Source organism: Clytia hemisphaerica, unplaced genomic scaffold (genome assembly GCF_902728285.1).
Source record: "Clytia hemisphaerica strain Z4C2 unplaced genomic scaffold, Clytia hemisphaerica genome assembly, whole genome shotgun sequence".
Classification (NCBI taxonomy): domain Eukaryota; kingdom Metazoa; phylum Cnidaria; class Hydrozoa; order Leptothecata; family Clytiidae; genus Clytia; species Clytia hemisphaerica.
This window is the reverse complement of record NW_027103728.1, coordinates 496183-509554: the sequence shown is the minus strand read 5'-3', so window position 1 is coordinate 509554 and position 13372 is coordinate 496183. Positions and strand designations below refer to the sequence as shown.

The 13372-nt window shown below is 34.3% G+C and overlaps 1 protein-coding gene across 1 annotated transcript in view; it reads right to left on the bottom strand.

The window, feature by feature from the left end:
* Window positions 1–4376: 4376 nt before the first annotated feature.
* Window positions 4377–13372, bottom strand: part of LOC136804922 (PHD finger protein 10-like) — a 31015-nt gene continuing 22019 nt past the window's right edge. The window contains exons 14-15 of the mRNA XM_067061451.1: window positions 12410–12522; window positions 4377–5023 (exon numbers count right to left, since the gene is read on the bottom strand). Coding sequence (XP_066917552.1) covers window positions 4896–5023; window positions 12410–12522 — 241 coding nt within the window. The 3' untranslated portion in view covers window positions 4377–4895. The remainder of the gene's footprint in view (window positions 5024–12409; window positions 12523–13372) is intronic.

The window sequence follows — 13372 nt, the reverse complement described above, 5'->3', positions numbered from 1 at the left end:
CTGGTCAGGGTACCTTTTTTAACCTCCAAGAGTCCCAGGTAGGGTCGCAAAAACACCAATATAGAAAAATCAGTCCCTCGTAGGGTGCCTATTTTTGGAAAATTTGGGGAAAAAGTAGAAAATTTGAGAAAATTTTGGAATTTCAGTCCCATTCAGGGTCACTTTTTTCGCAAATTTCGAGTCCCACGTAGGGTCCAATTTTCGAACCTCAGCGGAGCACCCCCGTCGGTCGACAAGGGTAGTACCCCCCCCCGGGGTATGTTTACAACAAAGATAGTATGTTTTAAACGAAGATAGTATTGTTTTAAAAAGATAGTATTTATTTCCGCTTTGGCGCGCCATATTTTCCCTCGTTTTGACTAACTTTTCATCAAATTTGATTTTTCATGTATGAATTCAATTTTGCCGAAATTCCGAAGAAAAAAGGGTCGATTTCCGCAATTCCAAAACACCGTACGCCCCCCACCTAGTAGTGTTGGGGTATGGGTCTGATGGCGTGATTGGTGTGACTATATACCAGACTTACTAGGAATTGGGTTATTATCCAGTTAGGGTTGGAAGTTTTGAGAAAGAAAAAGATTTTCCGTTTATTAGAAACCTTTAGAAACAAACCCTTTCCAATTTCATGTCTTATGTCTTGGAGAAAGAAAATAGTGGTAAGATTCGGAAAAGTGACAAGAATCTTAGTGCGGAAATGGGAAACGTACACAAATAAATTTTTCGATCCAGCAAGCGGAAATAGTCAGAACCTTAATATAAGGCCATTTTTGGCCAGAGTGTCAGACACGATTCTTGTCTAACTTTTTTCTTTTCTTTTTTTTACCATAAGAGAAATATATTTTCTGATTAGAAAATTCTCACCATAGTATAAAAGAAAGGAGTTAGAGTTTAGACCTTTAAACTTTTCCAAAATTTGTAAGATTGTTAAGAATATGTCTATCTATCTTCCGTTCTACCTCAACGCAAAGAGATCAAAATCATCAGAACAGAAAGAGAAAAGCAAAGTTCAGTCAGAAGTAGACTATAGAAGTCTACACTTTTCTTGCTTGGCAAAAGGGGTATTGGCATGTGCCGCTGGTCAGGGTATCTTTTTTTCAGAAAACAGGGATCCCACGCCTGCCTGACTATCTTAATTTTAGGACAAATTTTAGGAGGATTGTGGCCAAATTTTAGGAGAATTTTAGGAGAATTTTCAATTTCTTAGGAGCATTTTAGGAAAATTTAAGAAATAAATTTCTAAAATCGACCTGAAGTCAGCCATTAGAAAGATGTTCTACCGAAAAAAAATCATCCACAGGAAGACTGAAATAAAATTACTTTACGTATCATATTATTCGTTCTAACAAAGCCTATGCATGGGATCGTCCCCCCCAGGAAGATGAACAAGAAGATCAATTTTTGCCCTGGAGGGGGAAGTGAATATTTTCTCCTTGATGGGGGGACTAATGCAATTGGGGGATTTCAGGAAATTTTATGGGAAGTGGGGGTAGAAAGCGCAAAGATCAGGTATAATAATTCAAATAGATGATTAAATGTGTCATTTATGCGTTCATTGCAGGAAATTGTTATATTTTTGTTAAGTTATTACGTAAAATATAGCGAATCGGTTGGTCACAAAAATATTCTTCGATAGGGGGGACGCCCGCAAAAAGGGTAGGTGAGGGGAGAAGACCAAATGGGGGTTTTAGGCCCCAGATGGGGGGACCTGAAAACCTGAAGGACACCATGCTATGCCATAGTGTGCAGAGGGGTCCAGCCCCCAGCATTTTTCAGGGGGGAGGCTAAGGAAAAAAGGCCCCAGAAAAACTCTTTAAAACTTAGCCTCCACTTTTACAAAACAAAATATTATAGAAATTTCATATGCAAATTCTTAATAAATTTATTGCGCGGCAGGCAAAATTTTTTTAAGAGGGATCAAAACCTTCCCTACAGCATAGATTTTTAGCATAATTTTAAAATATTTGTAACCTATCAGCTCTGACCCCAGTTCTATTACTTAACACTCAACCCCCTAGCAAGCTAGCCCCGGTATTTTTTTTTAAAATACAGCCCCCAATCAAGCAAAAATGGTTTAGCCCCCCCCTAAGTTCAGGGGGGTGCATTCTATGCTCAAGTAAAAAATTCACAGATGAGGGCGCAAACCACCAAACCTTGCTCTTAAACATTTGAGCCCTCTTTGTTGAATAAAGTCTGCACTCTTTCAATGTTCCAAATATTTCAGTGCAAAAATATATTTTAAACATGTTGTTTCAAGGTCAGGTAGCTTACTACTCCCAGTTTGTTTTGACTTTACTGAGAAAAAAATTTTAGTTTCTTGTCTGATTATACAAATATACAAACAAAATCAGCTATACCGTCGTGCTTGATAAAGTTTTCAGATTTTAGGAATTTAGGAGAATTTGTTGAGTTTTAGGAGGATTTTAGGAGTTTTAACTGATTTTAGGATTGTTAGGAATTTTAGGAGGAGTGGGATCCCTGAGAAAATTTATTGGAATTTCACGTCAGTCCCATTATGGGTCACTTTTTTAATAAAAACAAACAAATCTCACGTAGGATCCATTCTTCGAAATTCAGCGGCACACCCCCGTCGGTCGGGAAAGATTCCTCTCTAGCTTCTTTAAACTCAATGGTTTGATTTCTGAACATCGGAACTTTGCATCTAGTGGAATCAAATCGGTGGTGATCTTTCGAAAAATCATTCAAACTGTTCAATGAAAAGTTACAAGAATCTGAAAAGATACGGACTATAGATGGAAAAGTACGAAATAAGACGAGAAATGTGTTTCACTACTGTGAAGAAGTCTCGGACATTTTAGAAGTAAACAGATAGTTTTCCTTTTTCCCGCGTGTAAAAAAAACCGAGTTCGTGTAGAGCAAGCACAAAATATTAATTTGCATAATTATTAAGCAGATATTCAATAGCACACCGGTATGCAAACGTCATAATTATTTCTTACAACATTTGACCGAAATTCAATCCCACAATCCTTTTCATCTTGATTCGTAATGCGTGCAAGTTATTACTTTTGTACAGGGTGTCCCTAATAAAAGTATCGAGTTTGAACATGCGATTGAGTAAAAAAGTTTGTGTGTGTTATCGCTAAAATATAAGAACGTTCTCCATCACATAGGCTCATTGCAAAAGGTAGTTACAACGTATAAATTAATCAATAGCCCTTTTACTATTCCCCTGTTGCATAAATGTACGTCTTTAAAAATCAAAATTAATAAAAATTCAAATTCCCTCGTTTTACTTTTTTATTGTTTTTACAAACATGTTTTAATTGTTGCGTTTTTCTCATGATCGTAATTTCGTTGCATTTGTAAACAGGCAGAGTATGTTTTTATTGTTACGTAATGACAAAAAAAAAAAGAGGGAGAGCTTAAAATACAATTTTGTGAATACACACTTAAAACTTTCTACTCAATCGCATGTTCAAACTCGATACTTTTATTAGGGACACCCTGTATTGTCACTATGTGTAATTGACTTGCAAAAGCAATTAATGCAAAGGATGATGGGATTAAAACTCGGACAAACAGTAATTTTGATGTCTATTTTTAGAATCACTACGGTATGCTATTCATGATATTCATGATGTAATCTTATGTAATCTTTTCGTTGATTGACACTCCGAATCAAAACATTTGGCCGCCATTATTGGTGGCAAAACAAATGCGTTCCCCAATGTTTTCCAAGCAAGGACCCCCGGAAAAAATAAGAAAAGATTAATACAGAAGTCCAAATACTCCAAATCAAAGAAAATCAAAGTTGCTACGTCACATCCCCTATTGTTTAGGCTCAAAGGTTACATCATGAATATCATGAATAGGTGAGAGTTGGGTATTCAAAGTCTGTTTTTTTGCCTACAGGTATATAATAGATATCGGCCCAGCGGCCGAAAGAGCAGAGGCACAAAAGGGGACCTCTATAATTACTTGATTTGGACGCTATTTTGCTTTTTACACCTTAGAATCAGCCGTTTTTAGTAAAAAAAGAGAGAAAATACCCGAAAATTCTCAAATGTTTCCCTGAATAAGGTATTCCACAACAGGTGAAATGATGATGAAAAGCAACAAGGGTTTTTTCAATAAATATTTTCGATATTTACATTTTAAAAACAAAATATAAACTAACAAAACCATGGCAATACTCAGGTAAAATAATATGTGGTTTGCTTTTTTTTTAAACACTCGTTTAAGTACGAGGCTCGGATAATATGACGTAAAATCTGAACTGAAAAAAAATCTGATTTAATTAATCAAATTTAATCTCATATTAAATTATCTCAAATTTTCTCAAGGTACTCGGTACCATGCGTATCTTAAGAGCAACAAAATGGCTTTATTGATTTGAAATATTAAAAAAAGAGAGAAAAAGACCAACGAAAGCAAGGCCAAAATTTATTGATCCCTAAAAGCGTTATCTCCCATCACCCATGAAGGCATCGCCTTAGTTTCGATTATCATTCTTCTCAAGCAATGATTTCTAGAACACATTTTGAAAAAAGTATGCTTTGAATTTGAAATTACCGTGTGTCACTAGGTTGTGTCTAAAATATAACATAAATCAAATCAAAAACTATAAAATGTATATTTCAAACTTACTAAGAGTCAAAAAAATGTCCTGATATGTTAACTTTTAAAGTTTTCTAAATTATTTTCGAATATCTATGTGTAAATTCCTAAAAAAAACTTTAATTACCTTCAAAAACGATTCCAAATATGAAATGTATAAACTGTCCATTATATATATACCAACGAAAAACTAAGCAAAACCACTATACAAAACATGGATCAAAATCATACCTAACTTTTCTCCTGGCAGCACGAGCTAGAGATTATTTTCCATGTTTGACTTTTAACTTGCATTTACAGACTTGTTCATATCATGCTCAACGGTTTTTCTTGTGGAAGTTGTCCATCCGTTCTTCGACGTCACCGCGACATAAGATACAAGTGTACGTCGTCTGACGGTCTTTCGATAGTTCGTTGTATCGGTCCTCGTCGATACCGTCACAATCTAAAGTTAAGTCAAAATGGTTAAGGGAATATATTGTATTCTGCGGTATGTAAAGTCAAAATCGATGATATAAAAACCAATCATGCTTTTTGAAAAAAAGGGTTCAGAGAATAATCTCATGGCTGATTGAAATTCGATTGACGGTTTTGCTTACGTTCATTTGTAATTTCCCGCGAACTTGTAATTTCCCTCCTAGATTTTGTAATTTCCCGCAAAAGTAAAATTTCCATTTTTTGGAAATTCATCACCTTTTTTCGAATTTCTTACTAACTTCGAAGGCTTAAGTAAATGGAACACTATCCAATTAAAACTCGATTCGTGTTTCTATGACTTTTTGAGACCTATTTTCAAAGTTTTAGATTGATTTCCAGTGTTAAATTGACGTCTTTCAGAATTATTAGTAAGAATTTCAATCCAACCCATGAGATTAACCAGGAATCCCATGCATGTTTTCGTGAAATTCTGGATAAATTACCCTCGGTCAAATTTCGAAATGTTTTAAATTTCCCTCGTTGCACTCGGGAAATTTATCCCGAATTTGTACTAGTAATCGTATGGTTTGGAGTGCAATTAACGATTAATCACGAGTAACAAAGGAGAAAATAGTAATTTGCACGAGTCCGAAGGATGAGTGCAAATTACGGTATTTTCTCCTTTGTTCCGAGGTAATCGACAGTAAAAAGTTTTGAAAAAGAATCTTTTTCTAACTTTTATATTTTTGTAAACATTCGAAAACCTCCGTTTTTCTTTTGTTTGAAAAGAAAACATTGCAGTGTAATTTTTCTTTGTTTTCAATTAAAAGAAGCTATTGTAACGTAAAATTTCTTTGTTTTTTATTATATAGTAAAAAAAAGTCTCTGACACATGACTTGGGAGAGAAAAGAATAAGGGGACAAAAGTGTCCCCCCGCCGAAGAGTGCAAAAAGTGGTAATAGTGCAATTAACGATTAATTGCACTCCTCTAAACCAATCAGATTCGAGTAATTTTGCACGGCTGACGATTACCCTCATAACCATGAGATTACTAGTACATATTTTTGAAACGAATTGAAACTTTTTGACTTTAAATAAAGTAAGTAAACGATATCACTCTTATTTAAAAAGAAAACCTTTAAGTTTAATAATCTTGATAACTACTAAGCTTGTATTAGTACTAGTAGGACAGCCTAGATTAGTAGGATACATGCAACATAGGTGGCGTACAGTACCTAATCTAAATTACAGATCAAAGCCATCGGTATCGGCACGTTAAGTCAAGCTTGACATTACTTTCTAGGCTTTAAAACCTTTTCCTAGTTCTAAAGTAATACAGTTTTTCGTCAATATCTTTAAGACACTACTAATGCAGATTTTGCTGTATCAACTTAAAGAGAGTATGGTGGTATCCGTAACCCAGAAAGATCACTAAAATTTTTACTTGGGGCCTTATACTACATCAGATATAATTTTTTTTTGTATTTATCGGGTATCTCCGAACAGACCCTAGTTGATCCACTAAGTTGTACGAGAGATCACATTCGCAACATCACTTTAGATTAGAGGGTTGAAATGGCGATCTGATATGAGAGATTTATCTGGGAACTTGTCTAAAAAACCTTTTTTTGAGCTGGTTTTTAAAAGGTTTTGTATTTTTAGCATAAAAATCTAAAGAAGAAAGTAGCTCCAGTCTACGCTAGGTTATGCGGTTGATTCTCACTCAGGTCTTTTTATTCAAATCAATCTAACCAGGACGGGATGGGATGTTGCTTACGCTAAACTGTGTAAAGGCTACCTCCAACTTTTATACGACCACCTTAGACCTACATTTACTGATGACTACTATGAATCTGATCGCCGAACTCCTTGAGACAACGTTGAGATGTGCTTTTTCTAAAACATTATCTTCCCAGGCGAGCGATGAGAAGAATTCGGTAGTAGCGGTCAAGGCGCCAGCCTGTACTATGACTCACCCCTACACACCAAACCAACTGAGCTAACAGCCACTAAGCTAACCATAGCCACCAAGTCTTAAAATACTCCTTAAAAGCAAGAGATAGTCAATCCCATTGGATACTTTTCTTAACCATATTCCCAATATTTGAGAAAAAAAGGAAATCCACCGGGAAGTTTTTAAAATCACAATCGATTTGTAAGTGCTCTAAAGTACGTTCGAAAGGTAGAGTTTTAACTCTGAGTTTTAACGCTAGACTTAAGACTTAGGAGGACCTTAGGATATGAGGATTCAAAAGTTCAAAAATAGTCCAATAAGGCTCAGAATATAGCCTGGAAGTCTGCCAACCCCTCCCTAATTGAAATATTCGATTAAATTAAAGAGATAGCCCAAAATCGACTTTCTCGCCTGAGCTTTAAATCTAGAAAAACGTTAAAAAAAACGGAATTCTCATTATATTTCAACCATGATTGTAGCGCAACATTATTCTTGGTAAGTTTAAACTTAAGATTGTATTTCTTAAAGAAATAAAAGAAATAGCAGATGTTTTAGATGATTCACGTGCACGGTAGAAATATTGACATAACGAGACCAGCACGAAGGATCGCCGTAGGTCTTTTGAATCGAACAAAGGTTACTGAAAATTTACAAAATTGGGTGAATAATGATATTATTGGTCATATCTATCCTACAGTGTGTCCGAAGGATAGTAGAATAACAAATCCTCAAGTTCCTCAGTTATCTATTAGAAAAATCCGTTGAAGCAACAGATCCTGAGGATTTTTTTGTACCAATCTGTTCCCCTTTTTTCCGGATACACTCTACTGTTTGTTTTTTACATTATTTTTGGCATATGTTTTGTAACAGTGAAAAACACCTCAAGGAATCAAGATTAAGATCCAGATAGCGAAGTTTCGAGATGACGAGTGTTAGAGATAGCGAGCACTTTTAGCCTAAATTTGCTAAAAGTGCTTTATGTGACGAGCATCAACTGCTCGGGATATGTATTTTTGGTAAGCTTGATGAAGTCAAATGTATGCTTACGATTATCATTTCACTATTTCACTATTTAAAGTTTTATTGATGGAAAATGCCTTATATTTTCTGGTCTGTAAATTATTACATTTTCCGAATTTCATCTAATTAAAAATAAGCAGAAACGCATTTTCAACACATGACAATTTTAAAAGCGTTTCAACTTTGATTTACATGACTTGGTGACAAGTGAGATATATCAAATTGATTTAATTTTATTTAAATCAAAAGTAGCCAGAAAAGTGGTCTGTAAAATACCAAAGGCACTTAACATCTGTTAAGTCAGACTTCTAAACTAAGAATGTATATAAAGTTATAAATATTATCAACAAAAATGCTTCAATTGATTGAAAATATGAGTCTCAGACAACGTTTGAGGTGTCAAAACTAAGGAGAGATCTTAATTTTTATGAAAAATTCGCAATATTCTGGTCTGTAAAATACACATTTTTCATCCCAACATCTCGAAACTTTACTTGAATGTTCCTGGCCTTAAAAACTAACATCTGTGAAATTTTAATGAGGTTTACTTGGCCTTTTGCTGAGCTATAAAGAAAAACGTTAAAATTTGTAAATCTGTAAATCAATAAATAGTCGTATAAAATCAATAAAACTTTCCACAATGCTACCACTATACTGACTACGAGCGATGAAAGCATAAACATATATTTCATGGAAGAATTTGGCCCTGTGTGAAATTGAAAAGTTTTATTTTTTTTTTTAATTAGATTTTTTCACAAAATTTTGATATTAAAATACACATTATTTGTGCTACCATCTTGAAATTTTTCACACACAATCTTTGATGCTTTATCTAAAACCCTGCAAAGTTTTAATAGGTTTTGATATGTAGTTCATGAGATATCTTGAAATGCAGTACCCTACCCCAGGCAAATCGGCTCCAAAAACGATTGCCACGTACTCTCGAAACACCCCCTCTGAAAAGTTATCGCCCCCTGGTTAGCCTGAAAACCATCGCGATTCTCAAAATATAGATGTGTTTGAACCCAAAAACAGTTTCAAACCTTTTTCGCCGTCAAGGTGGTACCTCATGCCCCATATTGCCTGGACTATTAAGAGTGCTTGTGCAAATTTTTAGGGTCATAGGTCTTCTAGGTCAGGTTTTATGACTTTATTGTAAAACATGACATAAAACCAAGCTAAAATCGCTTAAAGGAATAGTGTATTGCTACAGTTGAACTCGACAGCAAAGAAACTCGCTCATGTTTTTCCCGCAAAAAGTAAAACTACCCGAGTGAGTATTTCCCGTCAAGGGCGCGAGAAAACCGAACGAGATTTTAGTCTTGCTCAAAAAACGAGCTAGAAGAAAATGGCGACTGGAAAATTTTTATTGAGAAAAACTGTAATGTTTACGAGATCTTTATTGATCATTTTGTGGCTGAGCAGTGTTAATATTAACTGAAATAGGTCATATTATTATTGAACTATCATTATGGAAAGTTTCAAAGCATATTTTTCAGTGATGCTCGAGATTCAGCTGGATATGATTTTTAATGTGAAACTTTTAAGTGTCAAGCAAATAGGTAAAGCACCAAAATCATGAAGTGTTTTTATTCAACTATCTTTGTGCAAAGTTTCAATGTTTATTTTTCTATGATGCTGAAGATACAAGAAGATATTTAATATCAAGGTTGAATTCTTTTGCTAACCAATTTATACAGAACTATCTCTTCTCTTATGCTTCTTTCAGTTAAATAACAATGTAGTCAATTTTGAACACTCAAGAGGAGAAAGAGATTTCTTTTCTCTCGAAAGTGTGCATATGGATCTGAGAAGTGAAATGAAACTCATCAACAAGACAAGAAAGCCTTGTTCAAAGAAGATTTTCATGGTTCGTAGTTCAATATGGGACATTTTTGTCTGTTCATCCAATGACTTGAAAAATCAACTCTGGTGACTGTAGTCTACATAACTTCAGAATACTTTGATAGAATCATGGAACGCGGATAATATTTTCTCGATAAAAGCACTGTATCATGAGATTTTGCACGAACCAAATAAAATGAAGCGAAAAGTAACTCTACGCTACGATGAACGAAAAACATTGGTTCTGAGCATCATATTGTACTGATTTGGAATTTTATGAAATAATGTTGAGGAAGTAGCAGTAGGACACATTGATTTGATTAAATTTAAAATCCTGTGACTATCATTGAAAATTAAGATAAAACCATCGATCAAGGGACTTTGTCTTCTTGTGCTTCTGGCGTGGTTCGACTCTGAAGCTACATATCCTTTTTGAAAGTCCTCGTACATACTATGATTTGGGAATAGTTGAACATATTTTTCATGTACCAGTTTGTCGAAACAATGGATGGACATAGCTGCATTTTTTACAGTGGTATGGATATGCTGCTGTAAGAAGAACTGTTTACATTTTATTTACGTTGTTAACTTGAGTGAATGTGGAATATTGTGACTGGTGTTGCATGAAGTGACGACAAATACATATACTCAATGATAAAATTTTAAGATATTAAAACATTTTCTGCTAAAAAAAGGAAGTATTTTTTCACCAACAGTTTTGATAAAATTTTATTTTCTAGGCAACTTTTTTCCCTATGAAGTGCTACTGTGTGAAAAATTCTGAGGGTGCTTTAATTGAGAATTTTTTTTTGAATGGAAAGAAATATTTTGGAAGGCAACTTCAAAGAGGAGGTCATATTATTATTCAAATACTTTTGCATCACTCTTGATAAAAGTGAAGCCATAAAGAATTTGTAAATACTTTATATAGTTTTCAAAATCCAAATGTATATTCAGGAATTTTGTAATGTGATGTTATTTTTTTCAAAAAATGTTTTATGCATTATTTACTATTTGTTATTTTGTTCATCTGCTCTTGATGAAACACAAAGAACACAGGAAAACAAAAAAGAACTGTTTATATATTCTCATCTCACAATCTCTTTGTGTATAGAAAAACTCTTGTGTAGTATTTACATTTGTGAATCAATTTTGGCATAGCAAAACAGAAAATTTCCTTCATATAAGTATGATAGAAGACAGAAGAAATTACACGAAAGATTTTTCATTCCCCTCCCAACTTTTTTATCGCAAAGTATTTTTCGGTTTGTTTAGATTACGAAAACGAAAGTGAAAATCCCGTTCGACCAATCAAATTGTAAACTTTTATCGCGCTCGACCAATCAAATTCCAGACACGTGACCATAATATTTTGATTTGCGTAGCAATACACTATTCCTTTAAAACTCTTTAAAATTGCAATAACTTCTAAAGTATTGATTCAATCATATTCAAATTTTATCAGGTGATAGGTATTAAGAATGTGATTTAAAAAAAAATCAAAAAAAAAAGTTAAAAATGATGACGTCATCATTTATGACGTCATCAAATTCTGAAAATTTTACTAATTTTCAGCATGGATTTTAAACGAAAATCTTAATGGAAAATACAAAACCGGCGCTTATGTTAAAGAAGAATCTTTTATCTTTCAGAATCTTCAAACAGAATCTCAATATCTTTATTGCTTCGACCGTGAGAGACATTTTTGTAAACCATATATTTTTGCTTTTTTCTAGTCTAGCAAGCTAGACGACTAATTCAAACATATTAGAAATAAAGCAAAAAAGTAAATTTTAGTCGTCTAGAAACCTTTGTGCACTAACTCCAAACAAAAAAAAAGTGTCAATATCGCAATTAAAATTTTTTCCATCTCAAAAAAAATTCTTGAAAATAAAATGTGTGTGGATTTGTGTGTTAAAAATGTTTCATTTGAGTTGATTTTATTTTGAGAGTTTGTTGTTGCTTAATAAATTGTTTTCTCGCTACGCAAGTTTCTGCGTAGCTAGGCCCGGTATCTATAAGGCTGGAACACCGGATTCTTCCAGTCGTTTATACAAACTAAATCCCGTATTATTATTTGTGTTTATTATTAGTATTACATGCATTATAAACGACTCCAGTCTACTTTTTTCCGACAGATGGAAATTCTGTGATGACGTCATCGCTTTTTGGATGACGTCATCAAATTTTTTTTTTGCTTCCTGGAAGTTTGTGTCATGATGGAGAACATCCCTACCAATTTTCATGGCCATAGCTCTTCTAGATAAAAAATAATCGAGGGTGGTAGATTCTACCCCCCCCCCCTGGAGCTACAAAAATAAAAAAAGGTTGGGGTTAATAGGGTTAAGGCTTTTCTTATATTAGTAGTCCACCGAGCAGTGAATTCCGCAGGGAAAGAAGACGATGGAATAAAATCTACGATTCACCTACCTCACTTTTTTATTCGCCGATGCAAGGAGGGGGGCTTGTACTTTCAGAATCTACAAGAATCACCGCTTAGTTTCGTAGTGGTCGGAGTGAATCTGACTTTTACTTTTACAAAGTAAGAAGACCTCTTGAGATCAATTTCACTGATCTAAAAAACGATTACTTACCAGTATGAATCCAGCGGTCACAGATATCACACATTACCATTGGATTGATGTGGTCTTCTTCAATGCGATAGACTTTTAAACACACCGGACAAAAACTACCTTTACGAAACAGCCTGCAGAAAAAAGAAACGGGTACAATGTTTTTAACTTTAGGTTACGACGGGAGAAGCCACTAGCCTCTATATATCCGGGACCCTACTACTTTGAATATCTTGAATAGAAAACTTAATCACAGTAGACGCTAGCACCCACTCCCCTTGAACACCAAATTCTAATTTGAATAAACAATGTAACTAAGGTTCTCTTCGTATCAGAGATTTTAAAAAGAATTCTCCAAATGAAGGTAACTCTAGGGTTTAAAATTTTAGAATTTGACAAATATTGGCATGTTTGTAAATCGACTCAGTATTAAAATAACGTAAATTTTGTCAGAATGTTTTCTTTCAGTACCGGAAAAGCAGTAGAAAGAAGATCCAGCTTCGATCAAAAAATTTCTCTGACTAAATTTCCACAAAGTGTAAAATCCGAGCAACACTACTTTATTAAGAATTGCTAAGTGGTTGTTGGAGACTCGCCCACTTCTACCCAAAGTCAAAGAAACGGTCAAATTGTATCTCGATCAGAAAATAGTTTTCACCGGTAACCTTCCCCAAAAAACACGGTTGTACCGTTTTTTGAAGAATCGACCGAAGATTAAGATGCGTACAAAATGCAAAGAAGCGAAAACAACTCGACAGTTCAAGATCAACCCTCAAACCAAAGAACTTTAATAACATTTTTATTTAAGTTTCTTGGTCAAACAAAAACAACAGGTTTCAATCTCAACAACTTTATCCGAGCTTAAACTCTGAGAAATCACAATCGTCGTGGAAACTACTATTGATTCGAAGCAATTAACACTTTTTCGAAGTTGTGTTGAAAATGGTTACAATTGACCCCATTTGCGACACTTTACGACTTGGT